Genomic DNA, 24,215 nt, shown 5'->3' with positions numbered 1-24,215 from the left:
GGTTTAAATGACTGGGTATAACCCTGACCAAAGACCTGTGAAAAATTAAAAGAAATACACAATATAAAGGACAAAGTTTCACATTAGTAGAAACCAGTTTAGCTGACCAGCAACTCATTACAAAAAAGAAATGAAAAACAAAAAACAGCCCACATAAACTTGTCCTGTGTTTCTCTCTTCCAGAAAACTACTTAAAAGCTGTTTCAAGATCCCTCTTTTTAAGCATAGAGTTTTGATCTTTTTCCCCCAAAACATTGGATAAGAACAAGCATAAACAGTTTTCACATAGGCAAAATTTTAACCACACTTTGCAATTCATTCACCAATTCAAACCTGATACCAATTTCATTGTGATGCAATTTTGTTCCTAGTTATATCTACCTATCTACCAACATATTTAATAGTAAACACCAAGCTTTAACAATGCACATTTCTAAATATTTTTATGCACTTGAGTTTTGTCTTAATGAATGTATTTTTCAGTTAAGAAACTTCACAGATGAAGAACAATACTTACCTGATCATTCATCTCATCATCTTTAAAAGAATATCGTAAACAATTTTTATTATCTGAATGAAATTCCTGATCTTCCTCAAAACTACTTGTATCTTCATCATCTGAGCTCATAGGGTCACTGACTGCTTTGCAGTCTTGACCAAAACTCTGTGGTTTTTGGTAACTGTGCTCACTTGTGATATACGTTTCTTCCATCTTTTGGGGTAAGCTAGGTGGCTGTTTATGATTTTGACTGTGACACGTCCTTTCAACTGGATTAACAGGRTCTGGCAAAGTTACTCTTTTTTTCTCTACCCCAAGAGTTATTTGTTCTTGTTCTTTTCGCATCCCTGAATAAGCCCAGAGATGAAGGTCTGGGTGATGCTTATTTCTGCAAAAAAAGAAAAAGGGCGGAGGGGGAGGAAGGGAGGAGCAATTTATTAGAGAAGTACAATTTAGAGCACTGAACCATTAAGCATCCATTTCTGCTATTGATAAGTAGCATTAGCAAGTACATAAGTGAGACTTCTTAGGCCATTTTTCAATTTAGTATAAATCTAGAATGACCCTATAATATACAAGTCATCATATAACAAAAATCAACAATAAACCAAAAAATATCAGATCTGCTTCGGTAGAACTCCCACCGAATCTGAAACTACCCAACATCTTGCACTGAAAGTGTTTAAAATATTACACAAGTAAGAACATTAACATGGGAGAATAATACATACAAAGTAATGGTATAAAGTTGGAGAACAGACTTAATACCTACTTCAATATCCCAATCTTCAACTGCAGTCCATGCAATATTTCAGTTACACCATATACGTCTGCCAGTAGATGATGCGTTGACACAATCTTTTTGGCATTAAGATGAGAGTAGTTTTCTTTCAAAAAAGATAATCCACACATATGTCCGTTGTTTAGCCAGTCTTTATCATAAAGATATTTGGCACTCCATCTCTGACCTGAGGGTAAGCAATAGATTGAGGACCACCTATAAACCACAGTGCAATTTTATTTAAAAGTAGCAAGTAGAATTATATGCTGTACTCTCCTAAATGTCTCATAACATCCATTCAAGGAGGATTCAAGATCCTGCTATTTCATTAACACATGAAAATTTAATTTTCATGGATCTCAGTGAAACTCTTATTACTTACTAAGAAAACACAAGTAAACCTCAAATCTCATGACCCTTCTAACGGCATTTGAAATGAACAATCTAATCAAATCTGCAAGGTACTGGATATAAAAAAGCTTAAGAGTGTGAATCTAACTGCAAAAATAAATTTAATTTGGCATTTTTTAATTGTTGCAGCTTGCTTAAGAAATAACTAAGATAGTTCAAGTTAGAGACTGTTAGAGACTAGATGTTATACAGATATATCAAAAACATCTAGCTTCTTCTTGAAAAGGTAGTAAATACTTGGCTTCAATACTGAAGTCAGTATCTATTTCCTAGAAGCTAGGAGAAGGTCTCTATGAAAGGTAAACACTTCAAGATTATCCTATAGTAGAGCTCTTACATTCCTCTTCGAGGTATCTTGTACCAGACATTAGACAAGATATCTAAATAAGTGGGCCTTAGGTCTACATCGGTATGGCAACGTCTAAAATTTTATCCAACAAGTGTGAATGATATTTAGCTAACACATCTACAGTAATTTAAGCATTAGGAAAAAAAGAAAACAACTTTTAATGTTGATTATGCTAATAATATTGTTTACAATGAGGAACCCAGACAAACAGATGGCCTAAGACTGCAAAATCTTAAACTCAATTTTATATCAGACTATCACCGTATACAGAACAAAGAAGGGTTGATGGAAGCCCTCCATACCTTTCAGGAGAATACCCTATATCTCCTTTCTGCCCATTATCCCAATATACTTTTAAATACTGACATTGTGAATGACAATTTTCTCCTGACACAGAAAGAAAAGAAGTAATGGTTAGGAAGGAAGAGAAGATAAAAATTAGGGACACAGTCTCTAAATAGCAGGGGATAATGAAGTACCCAGTACAGTGCAGGAAATGAACATAAAACATATTAGTTGTTTTTAATAAGAAAAAGCTTGACTGCTCAAAGAGTCTAACACATGCGTAATTAACAAACAAGACTTTATACCACAAATCAAGCCTGATATGGGATAAATAGAAAAGTCGTATCTGTCCAGCTCTTTCCTAAATTTTCCCAAGAAATATTTAGTGAAACCAGTGCTATTCTATAATTCTACAAACTAGCCTCAGATATGATTTCTTGAATTCTGAACAAAAGTAAATTTGAGTGTATAATTTCACTGTCCTCTTGAAGAAGCCAGACTTTTGGAAAAATCACCAGAATACATGTAAGTGCATTTGTGTCACTTGTCAGAAGCAATATGAAAAATGTTCTTCCAAATCATATGATTTTCCTCCAAATGATTGTTAAGAAAAGTGGTTTCACAGATTTTTTTTTTTAATCCACAGCTTCTGTATTAAATGTATTCATTTTATAACTAAACAAACTTCTCCTAGTTCTTACTATTCCAAACTTATCCTGACAATCTTAAGTTCAAGATGTGCTGTTTGTGCAATATTATTTTCCATAGTAAGTGCTGTTGCATATGTTTTGCATACACAATTACACCTTTATTATATAATTCCGAACAAATATTACCAAATTAAAATTAATATGAAATGAGATCCACAGAATTAAGCATACTATGCTAATGAGTCTTAAAAAAAATTTAAATGAATAGATGTGATTGCAAATACATGCAGAACAGAGAATTTGTTTTGTACAGAATTACTTTTGAGASTACAATGACATTAAAAAGTCCTATGGATTTAGGGGAATTAAGTTTGAACAAGTAAACCCAAGGTAATTAAAATTCTGAAGTACGATTTAGCGCATTTGAACAAGATATTGCCAACATGAAAAGCTCTGCTGAGAGTCAAACTTAGAAACACTTGCTCCAAAGAAGTATAACACAAAGCAGATAAAGTGTTAACAAGTAAAAGCAATGCAGAATATCTCTGTTTAAAAAGACCAGATCGACAGCAACAGATAAAGGTGGTTTACTCATACCTGGTGGATCTCTGCAGATGTAACAGATGTACTGCTCTGGAATGCTGTCCTCTAACAACCCCATGCATACACTGTGTTGCCAACACAAGCACTCTTCACACTGACACCAAAGAAAAGAAGAAAAGCAAAAGCAAAAACTAAAACTAAGATAAATGGATTTACAATTAAAAAGCTACTTTTTGTATCATCAAAATGCAAGGAACAGCAGTTTAACTTAAATAGCTAGGTCCGAGTAAGATTTTTTTATTGGGCAATTTGTGTTTGGGTAGACAAAGACATAAAGCTAAGTAGTAGCTTAACTCTAGTTCTGAAAGTCACCTCAACCACAAATTCCAGTCTGGAGACAAAAAGTTGAAGATTCATAATACTTAATAATATTTTATTATAACATTCAATATTTTAGCACCTAAATATTTAGAAGTGAAAAATAAGACAGGAAAATATTACAGTAAAGTAGAAAGATAATGTAATACATTACAGCATAACAGTGAAAAGTAGAAAACTCTTCAGTTTAATTATTTATATTTACAAAGCATCTCTCCAGTGCGCTAGAAAGATGTGTTTTTAATATCGCACCAATGGAAAATCTAAAAAGAAAAAGAAAATGAAGAGAAAATGAAAGAGTAGAAATAAGAGAATAGGAGAGCAAAACAGAAGTGGTAAGATATGAGGGCCTTGAAATAGCAAACTGGTTGCTCTTGATGAGACAAGGAAGGAAGGAAGAGGAGTCAGGTGATCATTATTAGGCTGGCATTGGACTTGAGAAACGAGCAGGAACCTACTACCAACAAGTATTCTTTTGCTTTCCATCCTCATCTCAGTGTTTGCCTCCATTTTAAATTCCTGCTGTTTTATTACTGAAAGACTCTCCTCTTTGCTGACAAGAATTTTAAGTATCAATCTATCCAAAATACTGAAGCCACTTTTCCTCTTGTCATAGCACTATGGTTGCAATTTTCCCTCCTCTCAATAAAGATTTCTACATCTGTCCATTTTTCCACATTATTACCATTGCTAGCACTCAGGCTTAATTCTTCCAATACATCACTGTATTCCAGTAATGCTTTCCCAGGGACAGTTGTTTTATTCTTCTTTTTCAGATCTTTACGTCATTTCCAAAAGACTTTTCCAGTTTATTAACTCATGACAGCCAATTTTGCCTCATTCAGTTCTCAGCTAAAAAGGCTTCATATTTTCAACAAAAGTTGTACTACATTAATAATTATATACAAACCTGTTCTTTGAGTGCAGAAAAACACAAGAATATCTGATCTTTTTAAAATTATTGAAAACTCAGTTCTTCCTTACTGTTGAGAGCATTCAATTTAAGTGCTACATTATGAATTCCTTGAGACAGAGAGTTTAAGTTATTCATTATGAGATGGAAATTACCCCCTTTATTACAATAGAGGTAGCATTAGCTGCAATTTATCAACAGATGAAAATGCTGTGCAGACACTGTATAATCCCTGAGTGGTGCTGGTTGTCTCCTTTTCTATACCAAATTAAGATTTAAGTTCTTAGTAGTTTCTCAAATGAGCTACTAATTTCCAGTTTGAGAACTGTCATTCTGAAGACACACATCAGATACTGACAATATTCATATTTGTATGCCAGAGACCTACATGAAGCTTCACTAAGCTAGAGATGATTATCTTGGATACAGCTGAGGTGAATTTACGATGAGCAGAACCGTCTCTGCAACTGGTACAGCAAAACGCAAGGACCAAACCTATTATAGCAGAAGTATTAATATGTTCAGGATCATCTGTGGAAATAAATGGTAATTTGTGCATGGAAAAAAATGTATTTTCCCCACTTTATCAACTAGCTATATGGAAAAATCAGTTATGTTTCCATATAAGCCTGTTCCATGTACTGAATTGTTAGAGGAAATGTATTAACTCCATCTTAGAGAAATAGTTTTGCATAACAGGATGGAGTCATATCAAGTGCAAAATATAGGAGTATTTTGTCATTATTGTTCACCTTGTAGTTACAGCTCTCTATATAACTTTCGACTCCAAAATTGTCAAAAGGGCACCCTTCACAATCACAAAATTCACATAGAAAATACAAGGAAAAAAAATCTTTACCTGAATCATAAAGCCATTTTCTTCATCCAGTTCACAGATGCATCTTACAATTTCATTGAGAGCATCATCTTCATCCTGAGACTCTTCAAAATTAGTTGAATCAAAGTCCTGATTGTATTCATCACCACTGAGTAACAAACTCTCTGTGGAAGAATCATCCAAGAACTCCACATCTGAAAGGTCTAGTAAAAACAAATCCATGTGAAATTGTGTGGGCAGAGAGATGCAATACTTTACAGAAATACAGAACTTTCGGCAGTGAAAAATCTTGGCCTGCACATAGCCAAGTCCCTCACAAATGCACTGATAGTAGCTTAGATTTCTCGACAAATTCTGCTAAAAGCCTTTAATGCAATGTGATCACCTCAAAAGCAGAGATAACAATTAATCAAAGCAAGTACAGTTCAGAACAGCTTGGAAAGTGTAAGTATTTTGATTTAAACAGATGAAATATATATCAGCCTCCATATTTATATCCCAAATATATAAAATTTCAAACATAAAACATTCTTTTTTTCTTTAAGATTCCTCTTTTTAAGGAATTAAACCTACAAACTGGAAGTTTCAGTTCAGCCAACCTACTTTCTCCACTAAGGTCAACAGACAAGATAGCTCTTGGATACTGGTATGATGTATTCTTCTCTGAGAACATGCTGCGCAAAGTCAGAGAGCTCCCCGAGGACCGTGTTAACGGAGAGGAGCACCTGTCCAAGAATTCAACAGAACTGTCTTCATAATCTGAATAATCTGAAAAGTTAACATCAAAAGATAAACTGTTGTTAAAGTAGTAAACAAAAAATTTGTCACAAATACAGAAAAAAATGACAGGTAAGATGACTAAAACATGATGCTCAAAAGTAAGGAATATCAGCATTTAGGTATTAAGATGATGCAACTGTGTAAATATGAACTGGTAGAAGTGCTTCATAACATATTTTATCCAGAAGATTCCAGTAAAAAACATTACAAGACAAGCATTAAAATTGTGCATTTAGCTTCTTTTTAACCTCCTCCTGTTTCTGTATGTACAGAGGAATAATTTTTAAATATTTCATCACTGTATGAGTAAAGATGATGTCATATATTGTTATTGCTACAATTCATCCTGTATCATTTACCATCTTCAGATAAACTTTTTTCCTTAAGTCCATTTGTAGCAGAATGCTACATATGCTTCCTACCTGTAGACTATACTAGTTGAAACAGTCCCAAGAAACACAGTTGCAACCCTGTCCTTATCATAGTGGCTGGAGAGTGTCCCAGGAGAGTCCAGGGATAGAGTTACTTGTCTCATGATTTATTACTTTGGAAATAAATTAGTAATAAAGTTTCTACATTTTCATTCTGTGAAAGTATTCTTGCTACCACATGTATCTATAATTCTTGCAATGGCTTCCACAATATGCTTCTCTCCTAAATACTTTCCGTGAAGCCATTGTCAACATTTATTTCTTCCCTGCCAAGAACAGAATCATCTTACTACATGATTCCTAAGCAAATTTGCTTGAAGCCAGGATCAGAGATGATGAAGTGCAATATTCCAGAACACTACTTTGTGTTGTATTGCTATTAACCTCAATGAATTAGAATGGTATTAATAACAGAAGCTACCTACTTTCTACTCTATATGGATTTGATATGAACCATCAGTCACACATATACTCATAGCACTGACAAGAAAAAGTGTTTTTTTTTTTTTTTTTTGTTTTTTTTGTTAATTTTTAAAAAAAGGCTTACATAAAATTTATGATTCAAAGGGGATGAAGTATGCCTTACATTTTCATTTCTGAAGGAACCTGAAAGTAGAGGGAGCTAGTCCTGGAGAAAGAGAAGACTTTTCCTTTTGATAGATTGCATTTCTGTAAGTTTTTTCAGGGTCAGACATTAGAATCTGCCAAAGCATTTCTCTTTTTTCTTGGTTAACAAGTCCAGACTGAATGCCTCTGGATTCCTAGAAGCTTGTTTCTAAGAGATGATTCTGGATAGAAGAGAAATGCTCACATTTTTTCCTCGCACTCATTTCTGCATCTGGATTTAAAACCTCTATTTACTGGGGCAATATGAGGTATACAATTTTCCGCTAGTAATTACAAGCATTAGATCTGTCCAACTTCTCCCAAATATTTTAAATTGTTAAGACAAGTCAGTCTTTCCTGTTGATTCAACTAAATTTCAGTATTTAGCAAACACAGAAGATTTTGCATCTTCAAAGATGCAAGAGAATTATTTACCTCTTTCTTAGGAACTATGCGAAACAGATAGTTCACAGGTATACAGGTATAGTTCTTCCAGCTAGACAAATTATATTTTGTAGATTTAGACACATTTCAAATACATACCTTAGTCTGGTACCTATTAAAACAGTTCTATTCCAAACATCTTTTCAAATGTTTCAATCAGTATTTTGCTTATTTCTATGCAAGCATTGTTCACAAACTTTTAAACAAATAGTCAGCCTGTCATTATATTCAGAGTGTACAGGAATGCACAGACTGTATTTTCTTACACTTTTTTAAACTGTATTAACAGTGTGATTCTGAGGATATAGCTGTATTAAAAGTGATGTCTTTTTGAATATCTTCCTAAAATGGCAGGGAAGTACCATTACTTCTGTGGGGAGTAATAATTCAGTGTGCCATGTTTTAATATGCAAGGATGAAGCAGGCAGAAATACTTCAGTTTTGTGGTTGTGATTTTGTATGGTGTTCTATTTGTTCATTTGTTTTTTTTAAAAATCAACAAAAAGGCTTTTGGATACCTAATATTTTAATAGCATCTTCTTGTAAATACTTTCCCAACATAAGCAAAAAACTTCCAGTAATTTTCAGGTAATAGCTTCTACTGAGGTTAGCAGTTTAAAAGTATAGTATCCCAATATATAGACAATGAAATATGTGAAATCTAACTTACTGCAGTTAATATTCAAGTATTACATTACTCGGAAGCATTTTCAGGTTACAGTGTAAGTTTTAGACATACAAATGCTTAATCACTCTACAGATACACAAAGCATCTTTATAAGCCTGTGGTCAGAAGGTTCACATGGGCATAGGATTTTTCTGCATGCTTAGGATTTTTTTTTTAATGCCTTGTTTGATAGGTGTTCAATTTCCAGCTTCCCATATTTTCAGAAATTTCGGTCAGAGGTACTATAACCGATCTCTAGTTAAGCATACTCTCAAGGTACATGAAAGTCAATAAATAAAAAAAAAAATCTGATAAGTATACTAAGCACAGTCTATGTTTTTGAATATTTAAATATATTCTCTAAAAACAGCAGCAATAAGGCAAAAATAAGTAATATTGTTTTGAGACTTAAAACATCTCTTGAAGTAGACAGGTATAATACACAAAAGTTCAGTCTTTGGCACAAAGAAAAGGTAAAGAGTTTGAGTTTGCCTTTGCCCCTGCTGTTATTTGTATTAACATAATGCCACAGCCAAGATTGCCCTGGTAAACACTGACACAAAGGAATTTGTAGCTTAAATTTATAGAATAAAAGACCCAAGAAGGGGAAAAGGGGAAGAAATAAAAATAAACGGTAAAACTATATTGGTCAGCAGGGTAAATATCTTATTAAACTGACATTTTTAAGTATTAGCACCATTTCTATGAAAAACTTGTCAAGAAGACTTATTTTAAGTATGAGGCTAAAAAGCCACAATCTTAGTGGAGTATTATGCAACCAAGGAAAAAACATGAAGGGGTTTTGGAAGTTTAAAAGAACACAGGTAAGGTGGAATAGGCTACTTACAGCCTCATATCTGAAATGCAAGTTGTTTTTGTTCTAAAAGGAATGGGAAATAGAAAAGGATGAGTGATGTGGTCGAAGTATAAGCATACGAAAATGAGCCGAAGACAACTGGAATCAACATCTGTCTAGACAACGGACAAGGCTACTGCAACAGAAATACCGACCTCAACCGTCAAGCATCAATTGTTAAGGAGAGGCTGCATCTTACACAGCAGACCTCAGATTTAGCAATAGACTAAGTGTGAGAATAATTTTAAGGTGCAATCAAGATTATGAGGAATGGGTACACAAAAGTTCAATTGAAGAATGTGAAGAGAAGAAAAGGAATTAAAATGCCTATGAAAAATCTATACTCTTGAGACAGGCTATAAATCTAGAAATGGAATCACAGATCAAAGTATCCTTTCAACACTGAGATCAAAAACTTACTCTTTATAATTTCTAGAATTTCAGATTCATATTGTTGGAAACAAGTTTCACTATTTAGCTTTATAGCCAAAAATAAGCTCCACTGGTTTTGCTCATTTTCAGAAAAAAATAAATAAATATTAAACTTACCATGCTGTTTAGATTTCTTCTTTTTTTTCTTTTTCTTTTTCTGTTTTGATTTATGATCTTTCTCCTTCTTCTCCTTCTTCTCCTTTTCCTTTTCTTTTTTTTTACCTGAAATAAAAAAATAATTATTTTTAAACAGCAGTGACATTAAATTCAAACTATTTTGGTGACCTACTCAGATCAACATGATTCAATTTGCTTGGTATCTTAGACATTAGTCTCTTATTAATTGATGGTAGAATGGTAAGCTTTACAATTTTAAGCCTTGCCAAATGAGGTATCATAGAAGAAAAAAATTCAAACGAAGCACACAAAGTAACAGATGTAAATAGTTTATAACAACTTATACCAAAAGGGTTGGGGCAGGAGAAAAGTGTCAGTCACACTTGGCTATTTTCTTTTATTCTACCTATCATTAAACAGAAACAAATGCAGTATCACTAATTCAACTGAAATCAGCTTTGGTTTGGGTTTCTTACCTGGGACAGGATACTACAGTCCTTTTATAGATACTACTTGGATCCTTCCAAATTCTTGTTAGTTATATTTTCATTTTTTTCTTACAAAATTATTCTTTCACCATAAGCTTTTTGTATATATAAACTGTAAGAGCTAAAAAAGTTACACCTTGCCCTTGTAATATTTGTATACTTTTATATTAACAGTTCAGAGACAGCAAGGAAAGTGTTAGGGCTCTCTATACTCTACTCTTTGAAACCCCTGCCTTCTTCCCCAAAATCACCTTGCTCTGTACATACCATATGTTGAGGAGCTTTTCTCTTCCAGTTTTCCTTTCCTTTCCATTCTCACTGCACCTGCAAATTGAAGAATAACATGTGACATTAATGCAATGTCTGGCTGATGACGTGTGTCCTTATAAATGTCTTTAGACTGTGAAAAGTCTATTGGTACATAATATTAAGAAATATACAAGCAATACATTTATTTTTAATGTCACTTTACAGTTAATTTTATCATCTAAAGCACTGGAAACAAAAAGCATTGTAGTTTACCAACTTCTGAATGCTTGTCCTTCTCAATCACGTTCTTTAATATTTTCTCCTTCAGACTCTCAAAACATTTTTCCTTTATGGGCACAGAGTACTGTATCTCTGTCCCTTCAGAGCTCACTGATGTGGAGGATCGCTTTTTTTTACTATTCCCTTTGGGTAACTTTAGACTATTGGTTAAAGGCATTTCCAGATGTAAGGCATGTACATGGGACGAGGGTGCTGAAAACAAGAAGACAAATTTACTAGGCATTCAGTAAAGATTGCAGCCAGATCACTGGCTGGATCAGATCATTAAAACATCAAATACTGGTAATATTATAACAGTTAACATATAATTACTGCATATGAATGCCTAGATCTCAGTCTTACATACAAGATGTTACATGCCAAAGAAGGTTTATCTGTTTGGGAATTTGCATTCATTTTCTGAACAGTAACATTAGTCTAAACACATTTTGCCCTACTTTTAAGCCTTTTTGTTTCCTTTTCATTTCACTGTAGTAGAAACCCATGTGAACAATAAGCATAAGAGTACTGATATTGTCAGAATTCTTTTAATTATTGTTCCATTATGTGAACAGAGACTCTAAGCTCTTCTGCAGTGTTTTTGGTACTCAGTATGAAATTCACACTTCATTTTTATTGGTTTGGTAATGTTTATATTATTGTCTTTCAGGTGTGTATTCACTATACATTTGAATTACGTGCAAAATAATATGAAAATTTGTCAGAATTCAGTATTTTACTCACACTGGCAATTCTCACTGTGCACTATTCAGTAAACTTTGGGATATTTGGGGGGAGTTAACCTCAATGCATATTAGGAAATAATACAGCTGAACAGATGTTTAGATTACAATTTTTCATTGCTGATATTTATAATCAAATAGGACAATGGAATTTTCAAACATTCAACCAGAATAAAGGCTATTTGTAAAGAACATTATCAATATTTTACAATTCTCCTTGCAACTATATTGGTTCATATAGCAAGAGCTTTAAGTTTCATCTAATTGTAATCAGCCAAGTCATCTTTAGTGCCTCTCAGTATGAGTCCAACAAAGATCAGTATCCAAAAATCATTTGCTGGTTTAACAGTTGAATCAAAGAAAAAAATCCTGAAGGAAACTCGTTATTGGTCAAAATATTAAATAAGACAAAATACGATGCTGTTCTGGAATAGCTTTCAGCTCCCTCTTTTACAACGCTGAGTAACATAGGAACAAAAATCGTCTAAATAAACAGTGTTAGGATAATTTAAGTTCAAGAGTCTTAAAAAGATCCTAGATGAAATAGCAGTTATATTCTGGTGATAGCTCCCTTAAAAGGCTTTCCAGGCTTGGACAGACCAACCCAAATCTGTTATGACTGAATTATGTGAACTATGAATATGTCCTGACTGTTATGGGACTACTGGAACTTACTCTAGCTCCTAGGCCACGTCTTCTCAGAAAAAAGAGTCAACATGTTAGAGTGAGAAAGCTGCAAGGGCAGCAAAAGCAACAGGAGGTAGTACGTTATCTACTACAGCATATAGCATTTATAAATGCCAGATGTCTCAGCTGTAAGACGCAAGGCACTACCAGGTACCACGCGCTCGAGTCAGCAGCCAGAAGCAGTTGCTCATTCTGTGTGCTGGCCTCAACAGACGGCAGCCGGCTACAGCTCAGGCTCCCTGGGTCTTTCAGTAGTTGAATGGACTGTCTCACCTAAGACCATAATAACCTTTTTAAATCTATTCTAACGTTCAGCCTCTTGCTCTTTTCTATATCCCAGTGAGATAAGTCCCCTTATTATATTTATCATCAACACAAAACACCATCCACATTAATCCTTCTTTGGTTTCCTAATTAATGGTTGTCTCTGCTACATGACTGAAGCTGTTCTGCAGTTTGTACAGCAAGGAACACATTTTTAACATTTCAGAAAAAAGTGCGATACTTCTCCATGTGACTATGTTGTAAGTGTCTCACTCTGCTGGACCACTTTTAAAGAGAGTACATCAGGAGCACTGAAATGCACATGAGATAATTTGGTTGGGTCACTGCTATTTTGATGAAAAGCTCTGAGAACATTTTACCTGAACAATCTCCAGAAAAATTTAGTCCTAATCAGTCTATTTAAATGAGTCAGTATTTAAACTTCATTATACAAAATAAATCTTGACTTCAAACATTTCTATGTGCTCTGCTATCACTAATCATGTTAATATCTCAATTTTTAACATAAACACATCTAACTTGGAATTGTCAGTAACTAAATAACTGAGAAAGGTTAGGGGAAATATTCATCATAGCAGAAATCTGCTAGTCACATAAACAGCCATCTAAATGACACCACTATCTAAACTCCATCTCCATAGCAACCAGAAAAGAGAAATTACTATTATGCTTCCATAGTCTGTTATGTTATTCCTGGCATCTACTTTTACTAACTACATATTACTTAATATTAGTAATATAAAGTCTATAAAGTTATATATAAATTAATATAATGGAAATCATTATAGATTGAGAATCACAATTTCGCTTCTACCTAAATAAAACGTTAAGGCTTGCAAACTCTTCAATTTTCAAATGCATAGCTATTACGCCTAACAACTAGTTCCAAAATTAAATAAAGTAGATGATCACAGTCTAGAGAACAATACAGCAAAACAAATATTAATTTATAAAAATATATTTGATGAATATACTTCATACTTCTTTAACTGTCATTTTTAATTGTAATTTTATTCCTGTTCAGGAGTCTGGTATCCCACCTCCACATAGGAGGTCTGCAATTAACACTCAGCAGAAAGACAGATACTTGCAAGACCAGACTTGAAAAAACTAATGATTATGTCTTTGTTAATTAGGTGATCAAATTTATCACCTAATGAAATCACAGAAAGACTAATTTCAGAGGAAAACTAAATGCAAATCACAGAAACTTCCTGCCTGCTTTGAGACACTGCTGTAATGTTACTTTACACGAGTGCTTAAGGTTAAAGTCACACTAGCCCTGCCAGTGTGAACGCAAGCGCATTAACAGAATGTCATGGTACAAAGGCAGCAGCACAAGAACTGGTTTTAGTGGTATAGCTTACTTCAGTTTACCAAACCATAAGCTATCCCAACGCAAAATGACTTATTTCGTTACATCGTATGTCATCTCATGGCTTTTGATATTTCACCTTTTCTAACAATAAAAGCACCAACTTCTGTATTACTGCGCAACTTGGAGTAATGTAACCAGAGTAAGACTGGGTTTTACCAGGAAAACAAAGTAGCATAGTTGTTTTTCACCTTTTGAATTTTCAGTGTTTAGGATGCTGGTATCAAAATACCCTTTAAATACACATTATGAATAATAACAGATTCTGCACAGAACAGTGCCTCTAGGAAGGCTGAGGACGTGAAAGGCTCCTGTTTGCCTTCAACAAGCAACTACCCCACAGAAAGAGCTGTAAACTTCAGGGCAGGCAGAATGCACTGAAAACAGAGTCCAGATTAGGAATCAAAATTATCTGTCAATAAGAGTAGAAAAAACATGTCTGTAAAGTAACAAGAGTTTTACTTTGTTAGAGTTTAGGTAATTCTTAAAGGCAGAGTAACTAAGAAAACTGCCAAAAGTTTATTACAAAAAATCTTTTTTTCTGAAAATTCCATACAGAAGAAGTTGTTTCTTGTCATGTTGCAGTAAACTTTAAACTGCATAAAAGTATACAAGGCCTTTTTTCTTTTAGTATAAGTGTGAATTTTTCCCATGCAACCAAATGTTACTCTGGTAGCAAAATCATCCAGACTGAGCTAAAACAGGGAATAGTAGCTAAAACTAACAATAATTTTTCCTTCTGCTTAAAATTTAAAATACAGATTGCTTGCTGAAATTACATCTGCTAAGCATGTAACTGTCAAACTAACACAAATGGCATAGAGCTAGAGAAAACAAGAAAAATGACCATGAATTTAAATAAACTGACAATTACAAAAAGATCTGAACTTCATGTAGTTACGAGTGGAAAACTATAGTTTTGAATGTAGGCAGACTGATCATGAATTTGAAGTCTGTAATAGATGGAAAAAGCAAATCATCTATGTTTTAAGCAGTCTGACAAATGAAAGAATTTTCTTAATGGCGTGCATTTATCATATCAGGCACGCACAAGTGAGTTCATATAACAGTTTAGCCAAAGCAGTGCCCCAGTTCAAAAGTGGAATATTAGCATATCAGTACCACCGGAACAATACAGCAGTTACACGCAGTCTGTAGGCTGAAGGAATTGGTTACAATGCTGTTGCATAGCCTTTATAAAATAACAAGCTGTTCATTTTGAATAGCGACTTTGTGAAGGAAATTGTGTGTTAACACTACAAATTGCTATATACATTTCTGCATTTCAGTTCAGGAAATTATCTTTTTTCTCATTCCTTTCCTTTGAAAGGCACCAAGCTAGTAGCTTTTGAATAAAAAGTCATCAAAGTGCATTATTTTTGACAGTGTAAAATTATTTTTTCAATTGGCTCAACATGAACCCTACATCAGAAGCCTCTACCTTCAAAACCACAAATTATATCCCTGGGTCTAAACAGTACCTAAATAGCACTCCTCTAAATAGTCTAAATAGTACTCTTCTGCAGCTACCTTCACAACGGTCAGTGATCATAAGCTACTTAAGCTACTGAATATTTCCATTACCTCCATAATTTCTGAAACTATCTACTGTTATGTACTGAATTTTCCAGGATTAAGAACACAAGTATGATTCAAGCACACGTAAAAAATTCCACAGTATTATCAGAATTTAGAAGATCAGATTTCTACACAAAGATCTGTCCAAGTTACTTCAAAAGATTTAAAGAAAAGAAGTCTTATGTTGAAAATGATTTAAAATAGTTCTTTCAGATTAAAAAAACAGATAATTACAGAGGGGCCTGTATTTTACATCAGAATTCTCAAATTGCGGCACAGATGAGCAGTGCAAATGTATATGGTGAACAACACAGTATTTTAATTACACTTAGGCAGCTAGATGTTCCTCCATACACAAGTAAACAGCTGTCACTATTCGCACTACTTTCAAGCATCATCAGAGTTGAGAAAGCAAAGCTTTGGGAACCCCTCCTTTATATATTAGTTTGCCCAAATACTACAAATGACATCGTTCAAGAGGTTCATTAGAGAAAAAAAAATATAAGAAGAATTGATTTTACTCATGCTGTTGAAGTATTCTGTGTAATTGTGCATACTTAAGTACCTTTAGCAAAGGTTCCAAGTGTTTCCGATTTTCTCATTCTAGACTCAAGTAGTAATACCCAACAATTTTATGTCAGGGCATGTCTTTCCCTGACACAAAGTGCTTTGACTCATGAAATATTTTTCAGTCCTAAATAAAGGGGTCTACAAATAAAGCATGTTATTTCTTTGATTAGACTCAGCTGTGACCCAAGACCAAAACCAAGCTAAATCAATAAAATGGTACAATGATATTCGCTGACACGGAAGAGAAGCAGGACTTAGAACCAGACTATTTGAATCCTACACTACTTGAGTCCTGTGAGAGAAGCAGGCAGCAAAGTAAACAGCTGTGCATTAACATATTCGGAAAAAACACTCAGAAAAAGCCAGAATCAGTTAAATCTGCAGTAACTGAAATGAGTTCTAACAAAAAAGCAATAGACGGTAGTTGTGTGTTTCTTTCATGATTTTGTTCTTTAAGCGGGCAAAAAAAAAGCCTCCAAAAGCACTTCCCTTAGAGGCAGAAGACATGAGACGACAGGGCTTTTGCAGAAGGAATTCTCTCAGGAATCTATGATTCAACTATTAGGCAATGCATCAAAGGCAAGCAAAGACTGTTGCAGTTTCACTGGACTAATTAAAGTACTAAAGTACTAAGTACTTTTTTAAAAGCTTAAATAGTTCATCAGAAATCACTGTCACCCTTAATTTCACAAATTAGTTCAAGATATTAAATAGGTTTTTTTGTGAGAAGAGATATTTACAATCATATAATTTAACCTACACAAAACTGACCCTAGAGTCCTACTCAGTCTTTTCTGCATCAAGTTAAGTAACTATGCTGCAATTCAGTAAAAAAAAAAAAAAAAAAAAAAAAAAAAAAATCAACATATAGAGTCAACGGGAATACATGTATGCAGATACCTAAGAAGGGGCCATATATTTTAAACTTAATGAATACTGCAGCTGTATTTTCACTTGATTTAAAGTTGCTACAATTTTTCTCCTAATGAAGAAAAGTTATCTTTTCAGGATGGCATAAAGTTATGTAAAGTCATGATCCCCTCTCTTATTTTGAATCACATTCATCAGAAACTTCTCCAGCATTGTACAGTAACTTGTTTTTCCTCCTAATTTACTGAATAGCTTTCTCATTCAAAAAATAGCTAGTGAAAGAATTCTGTCTTGGAAGACAACTAAAATCCAGTATGATACTTGCCTACATAAGAGGCTTACTTAAGGGGAAAAAAAGCATATAGACACATAACATACACTGAATGTCAAGGATCCACTTTTAGGATCCAGAAATTAGTACGTAAACGCTTTCCTCTGAGCCTCTCATTGCTTATATGCAAGTGATTCAGTATCCAGTAAACTAGTAAGAGAGAAAAGTGAGATGAAGCTCAGAGTTCCAGTATTGGGCTCTGTACTAACTCTGTTAAGGTGAACCCTTCCATAATCTACACATAAAGAGGAAATTTCAGAAGTATTTTCAAATAATACTTCCTAAAAGGCAAATGGCAAAATTTCCACTGCAAACCAAAAGCAAAGGTTTGCAAAAGAACGTTGACTGGCTCTGAAATTTCTAGCAAGTTTTAAAGCTGAAGCCGCAAGATAGATGTGTGTTAGTATGTTAGTAAGCAGCTATATAAAATAATTTACAAAATTTAGCACTAAAAAAGCCTTTAGAAAGAAATACTGCTTTTTATATGCTGTGCTCTATCTGTAGGATTAAATTAGATCCACTTTAAAGGTCTGTTAGAGAAAGTGCCAATGCAGTTCAAAGCTGGTGGGAAACAGAATCCAGACAGACCCCAGGAAGAGGGGCAAGTGGGAAGCTCTCAGGAAGAAAAAAGGGGGGAAAAAAAAAAAAAAAGTCTCTTCTTTCTGTGTGATTGAATCCTCCCCATTTTAACCCTGTAACTGTAAACTAACTGCTTGTAAACTGAATCTCTTTACCTGACGCTGCTGTAGCTACTCTTCCATCAGTTACTGCTTTGGAAGAAAGATATGTAACCATCTGAATATCTTCCTTTTCTTTATTGGGGTATTCATTACGGAAAGTGGATTCTGTGGATAATGGTGCTGTAACTTCGGAACTACGGCTTAAGTCAAGAGGGAGACACGGTCCACGCTTCTCAAGTGACATATGAGCAACATCAGGTACTACATAAAAGAAAGAATGGATTATTAAAAAAAAGATACATAGGTCCGATAAATAACAGTTTGGGTTGTCGTGTTAAGTAACAAGTGAACAGCAGAGAGCTAGTTAGTCAAAACATCCCATTAGATGAAAAACATCCGATCTTTACGATTTAATTTTGCTTGGGCTGTTCTTTGATTAGATTAAGATACATTACCCTCCAATTTTGATGACTGTTGGTTTTGAGCCCTGATGGAGAACACTTTCCCATCAGTAACTGAAGAAGGAGAAGAAACTTTTTCTACAGAATCATCAGGCAACGAGCAAGTGGCTAAACGCTGTGATCTTCTCCTCCGCTGGCTATGTTTGTAGGATCTAGGGGAATTCACTGGCTGTGATGGACCTAAAAAGAGATCTTTCAATGTTCATGAAGTAGAGATATACACCATAATCTTACCGTAGTACTTTAGAGATCTAGAGACGGGAAGCGTTTTTAAATAGCTCTCATCTGCAGAACTAGTAATCACAACAGAACTGGTAAATAATTAAAAACTATGACTATTAGAAAAAAGTTTTGCTTGAGATATGATTTTGTGTACGTTTTTAGTGTTTCTACTTTCCCACTGATAAAGTACATTTACCATAGGCAAAATCATCCAAAAAACCCATGAGAGTAGACCATTTATAAAGGAGTAGGGCAACAGGGTTTTGCAGATCACAGTTAAATAAATGATCACAATTAAATAACTAAAAAGTTAGGCATATTATTAGCATACAACTTTAAAAATAAATAAGCAAAAGCAGCGGTTTATATCTGATGTCCCCATTTTCTGCTAACCTGATATCAATACCCCAACTATACTTAAGATGTACACTKCCAGTGCACGGCAAGGCAAAAAGTCTTAAGAACGTCAAWTTTTTTTTTTWAAAAAAGGGAGGGATTGATATAGGATATTACAGGCCTGATTCATTAAAAAAAAGAAAACTATGCACACAGACATCCCTAAACCTCTCCCCTTTTGCACAGCTTTATAAACTCTGCCTTGGAAAAATATCAGTATTACTACACAGCAAGTTACTCTTTTCTCATACAGACAGTTCTGAGAATCAAAAATGTACAGATTCAAAAATACAGACAAAGCAAATACAAATTAAATTTCCATTTGAGTTGGTCAAGACACTAAAAAGATCTAAGCTATTAAGCTAGCAATTTTAGCTTGTTTTTAAAAGACTGCTACAAAAAAGTCTAACCTCAATCAAAAATGCAGACATCCTCAAGGATACTTACTTACCATCATCAGAGGCAGAGGGGCATTATTAAAGTATAGATGACTGGTATTTTGTGGGGACACCTGAAAATACAATCTAAACCAATGTTTTCTGAATAAACAAAGATGACTGAATTTGCTCACCTCCCTCTCCCATTCATTTAAAGTTATCTGTGAGAAAAGATTCAAAGAAAGTTATCGCCTAAGGGAAGATATCAATTAAAGGCTAATTAATAAAGGGAACATGTGATGCAGGTAAAKTTTTCATTCCTTATTTTAATCACTACTCTAGAAGTGAGGCAAAAACCTTAGCTTTTGATTTACAGTAACCCATATTTATTTCGACTCTAGGTCTCCTCACTTAACATTCTTCCAGAAACAAATAACCTGTTTTACAAGGTCTGACTAAAGACTACAAACTGAATGCATTCTCAACAAAAATTGTAAAAATATTTCTACCTTCACTGACTTATACGAAATACTTCAATACCCCCCCCCAAAAAATAGCATATTCAAGGATGCAGCATGTATTTTTTCCTTTTTCTTCTACCAAGCAGTATTTTGGTACTCTGCAAGTCAGTCACACATGTTAAGAGGCAGAATACCTATGACACCTTTATGAGCTACATAAAACAGATCTTTTTTTCATTTCCTCACCACAGAGCTTGAACTCGTCTTTTCCTTCACATCATATTTGGAGAAAGTATCACATGAGGTAAGGAACACTGCAGTTAATAGGTATAGCGTATCAATCTGCTGAAAGCAGAATTTCTCAGAAAGATCCACAATCAAGATGCAAGTCTTCTCTTTTTAATGAATCAGGCCCCTTCAGAGGAGAGGTTGGATTTTTCCTGTATCATTGTTACTATTAATGTGGCGATCTAAACTCTAGTGAAACTCAACCATTAAAAGCAGTAATTTACTCTATAAATATAAATACATTATGTCTGGAATAACAATTCGTACACCTCAGCATGTGACTTGACTTTTTAAGATATTGAGCTATCTCTAATTCTTCACTTTGTCTTTTTTTTTTTTAAGCAGACTCAATTTTAAAAGCAGATCCATTTTGAAAAGCAACATTTACAACCAAAAATATTTTTCTGCATATCTTATAATTACAGAATTTTTTAAAATGTCTGTGCTCACTAGTTTTATTTATCACAGAAGAAGGAAGCTGAGACACCAGCGTCAAATCCTCGACTTGTATTAACTCTGGGGAAAGTGGTGATTTAGGGGGCTTTATACACCCAGAAGAATCTCCAGATTCTTGTTTGCATTTCTTGCTGCGAGCCTTTCCTGAAGACAAAGTTGAGGATAACAGTGCAGGTTTCTGAATGCTGGCAGAACTGCTAATGTCAGCTTCATTTTTTTTCTGACTTTGTGGTTTAGGTGAAATCTCCTGAATAAATAATAAAAAATTGATACTTTTATTTCAGTTTCTTCATTGTAGTTCTTGTTTTCTACTTTGATCTTTTAAAGCAACTTTAGCATTCAAATTTTAAAGCAATAGTTAATATTTTCAACACAAATGAAAAATAGATTCAAATGTATCATAGTCAACCCATGTTTTAAAGGGGCACTGTCAATATTTTCAGTATTCAGAACATCTTTTCTCACTATCTGAAATACCTACAAAACACCTGAAAACAAAATTATTTTCTTATACCCCCACTCAGAAAAATCTATCAAAATCTTTGTAGTTTGTCTCTTTCATATTCAGGGGGACAGCACCATTGACAGAGTCACAAAGAATAATTTGAAGAACACTGTTGTTAAAAGCTAGAATAAATATGCTGATCTAAGATGACCACAAAAAAAAATTAAAGTTGCCTCAGGAAAACTTTTAGTTTTTAATTAGATGTTTACAACAAGTTTCACTTTTAGAGAAGAAACTGAAAAAGTTGACAATGCTCCTTTAAGAAAAGTCTGAAAACAATTAAAAAACTTGCAAATACTGAACCCGCTCTCACACAACCCCTTTCAGTGCTGGGAGTCTGGATTTCACCACATAATGTGCTTGTGCAAACACATGAAGAAATCACAACTTCTAGCACCACAGGGTTAACTAGATTGCTAACTGTAGGGGGGGGAAATGAGCAGGTAAAGAGTTAGAATATTTTTTGGAAAAAAAATATATATATGATGCAACTTCCCACTATCGCCAGTTTTATCCTTTTTCTTAACACACACAATGAAGTATTATCTTTACACAATTCGTATGCATTGACAGACATTAGCATTGTGTTTTTTAGCTACAAGGAAGTTCTTCCTGTTTTATTGGATAAGCAGGRTACGTTTTACAAATGGCCCAGTAATGGCACCTACAATATCCAAATGTAGTTTAATAAATCTGTCCCCTCTCGTCCCAGTCATATCACACATCACAGTATCACCTAACAAAACCATAATTATCAAAGCAGAAATATATTTCTAGAATATGTGCACCATTTTATCAAAACTAAACAGAAATGTCACACCTCTGATGATTTGAGGGTATTATTGAGGTTTTTTTGGTATAAATAATAATTTAATGTTCCAGTGGAACATTAAAAGTTCCAGTGGAAATCGACATAAATGCACATTATATGTATGCAAAAAAGGCACCCTTGAATGCTACATGAATTGCTTATTAGAAGTACCATATAAAGATCCAGTGCAAAATGTCCCATTCTGCAGACATCAGTGCTATCTTGAATAATTCCATTATATATATGTATTAAGTGTACTTTATTCATTTAAATAAAATATTCCATGAACTGCAGAGTATACCTATGCTGCTTATAAGAGGTATTACCAGAAATTAATTAGAGCCGTAACTTGTAAATAAACAATTTTATTGTTCATCTTCACAGATGTGAAAGACATTACTACAGCATCCATTACTTTCAAATTACAAAGTTGTTTAAACAAGATTAAAAAATTAAATTAATATTTGATAAGGTGCTTAACCTTTTAACAGGACAAATTAACATTAAAAACCTTAATGCTATTCAACTAAGCAGGTCTTGGTCAAAAGGAAATATAGCATGACATACCCTAATACAGTTAAATATCCTACTGTATCTGCACCAATTTGTCTGAGGTTTCGGAGACAAGTGTAAACTATATATATAAATATAAATAAAATATACTTCCATCAGCAAATTAAGTTTCTGGATGTTGGGTTGAATACTTCTACAATGTTCTGTATTACATTATTAAAAAACAACAAAAAAAACAAAAATAATCAAGGTATTTTACCCATCTAATTTTACAGCAGTAGCAGACAAAACCTTTTAATTAAGGGTTGTCAGCTTTCTTCTGTGGGATTCTATAACTTGGCCATTTTAATTTGAATTCGGGTAGTAACTTAATGAAAAAAAGCTTTAAGCTCATAATTCCCCCCCACATATACAGTTGATCATTTAAGTATTTGTAGGGTTGATGTTTTCAGACAGAAGGGAAGTACAATAACAGTTTAGGATTTTAGATGCCTCTTTAAAAGAGCCTACTAATATTTCCAAAAACAAGGTTTTTCAGACCATTAGCATGTAAACAATGACAGAGACATCTGTAGTTTTATTTCTAATCAACAGAATAGAAACAGTTGAGTTACTATGGCTAAGAAATAACAAAAAGTTTTTAATAAATATGCACTGTAGTTTATACTGTTGCATACACAGTCTATGTAAACAACAAAGTCCCATTCATCTCAACGGGGTTCTGCAAGGTAAGATTTACATTGCAATGATTCCTCCAGAAACCACATGCTCTCAGCCATTTCACAGTTTTTTGCACATTGAAAATTAGTATTAGACACAATAGCAATAAATCATAGCATCTTTAATATGCAAAAATTTGAGAAATGGAATGTCATGTCAATACATTGTAAACCTTTATGCAAAATATCAGTCAATGCTCTGACACCGCAGTGGCTCAGTTAGCCGTTACAGCGATGGCATTAAAAGCAGAAAATAATGTTCCATTGACAGCACTCGCATCCAATGTGGCATCAATGGAAAAAAACATAGCAATGCAGTTAGATATCAGCTCTAAAGAACCAGTACAACCAAAGTATCAAGGGAAGCTTGGGGTAGGGACTGCTTACAGAGTGTGCCGGGGCTTAAGAATAGAAGTGCTCTTTTCAGTGCGTGAAGCGAGACTATTTTATTTAAACACTGCTATTAATGAATGAAAATGAATACAAAAAAGCTGCATTAAAACTATGTTAAGGCTCTGCTTTAAACCAATGCAAAGCAAAGATGTCCAGCATCAAGATGACTTTTCATCCTTAACTTGCTTTACTGTGCTTAAGCATTCAGCCCTTTTAATATGCACAATAATGCACAGTTGAGTCAAGCAATGCCTGAACACAATGGAATAAGCCAAAGAAAATAGCAGCCTTTAGGTTCTGCAAATATGCAGATTTAAAAGTCAGACCCTTAACATTATTTAAAAGTTTCTTTTTTGTATTTATTAAAATATACACCCTAGCAAAATGTATGGCTCATTGAGCAGTTCATAAAACAAACAGTCTACAACACCAATTCTTAAAATATAAAAGAAACTTCTTACAAAAGAAGTTTTACTTGATGCTGAAAAACCCTGTTTC

The 24,215-nt window shown here is 34.0% G+C and overlaps 1 protein-coding gene across 6 annotated transcripts in view; it reads right to left on the bottom strand.

Annotated features, from left to right (window-relative positions):
• PHF20L1 (PHD finger protein 20 like 1) overlaps positions 1–24,215 on the bottom strand; it is a 55,422-nt gene that overhangs the window by 7,533 nt on the left and 23,674 nt on the right. For 3 of the 6 annotated variants that reach the window (XM_085319204.1, XM_085319122.1, XM_085319282.1), the window contains 11 exons: positions 20,771–21,023; positions 18,571–18,756; positions 18,170–18,376; positions 10,991–11,209; positions 10,736–10,792; positions 9,981–10,085; positions 6,251–6,415; positions 5,669–5,850; positions 3,573–3,672; positions 1,272–1,467; positions 518–887 (listed from right to left, as the gene is read on the bottom strand). In XM_085319204.1, coding sequence (XP_085175330.1) covers positions 518–887; positions 1,272–1,467; positions 3,573–3,672; positions 5,669–5,850; positions 6,251–6,415; positions 9,981–10,085; positions 10,736–10,792; positions 10,991–11,209; positions 18,170–18,376; positions 18,571–18,756; positions 20,771–21,023 — 2,040 coding nt within the window. The remainder of the gene's footprint in view (positions 1–517; positions 888–1,271; positions 1,468–3,572; positions 3,673–5,668; positions 5,851–6,250; positions 6,416–9,980; positions 10,086–10,735; positions 10,793–10,990; positions 11,210–18,169; positions 18,377–18,570; positions 18,757–20,770; positions 21,024–24,215) is intronic. The other 3 variants (XM_085319444.1, XM_085319366.1, XM_085319523.1) reach the window with 1 other exon arrangement.

This window comes from Rhea americana, unplaced genomic scaffold, assembly GCF_003343005.1.
Source record: "Rhea americana isolate MKP2758 unplaced genomic scaffold, rheAme1 scaffold_0, whole genome shotgun sequence".
NCBI classification, from domain to species: Eukaryota; Metazoa; Chordata; class Aves; order Rheiformes; family Rheidae; genus Rhea; species Rhea americana.
The sequence above is the reverse complement of the archived record's forward strand: the minus strand, read 5'-3'. Positions and strand labels throughout refer to the sequence as shown.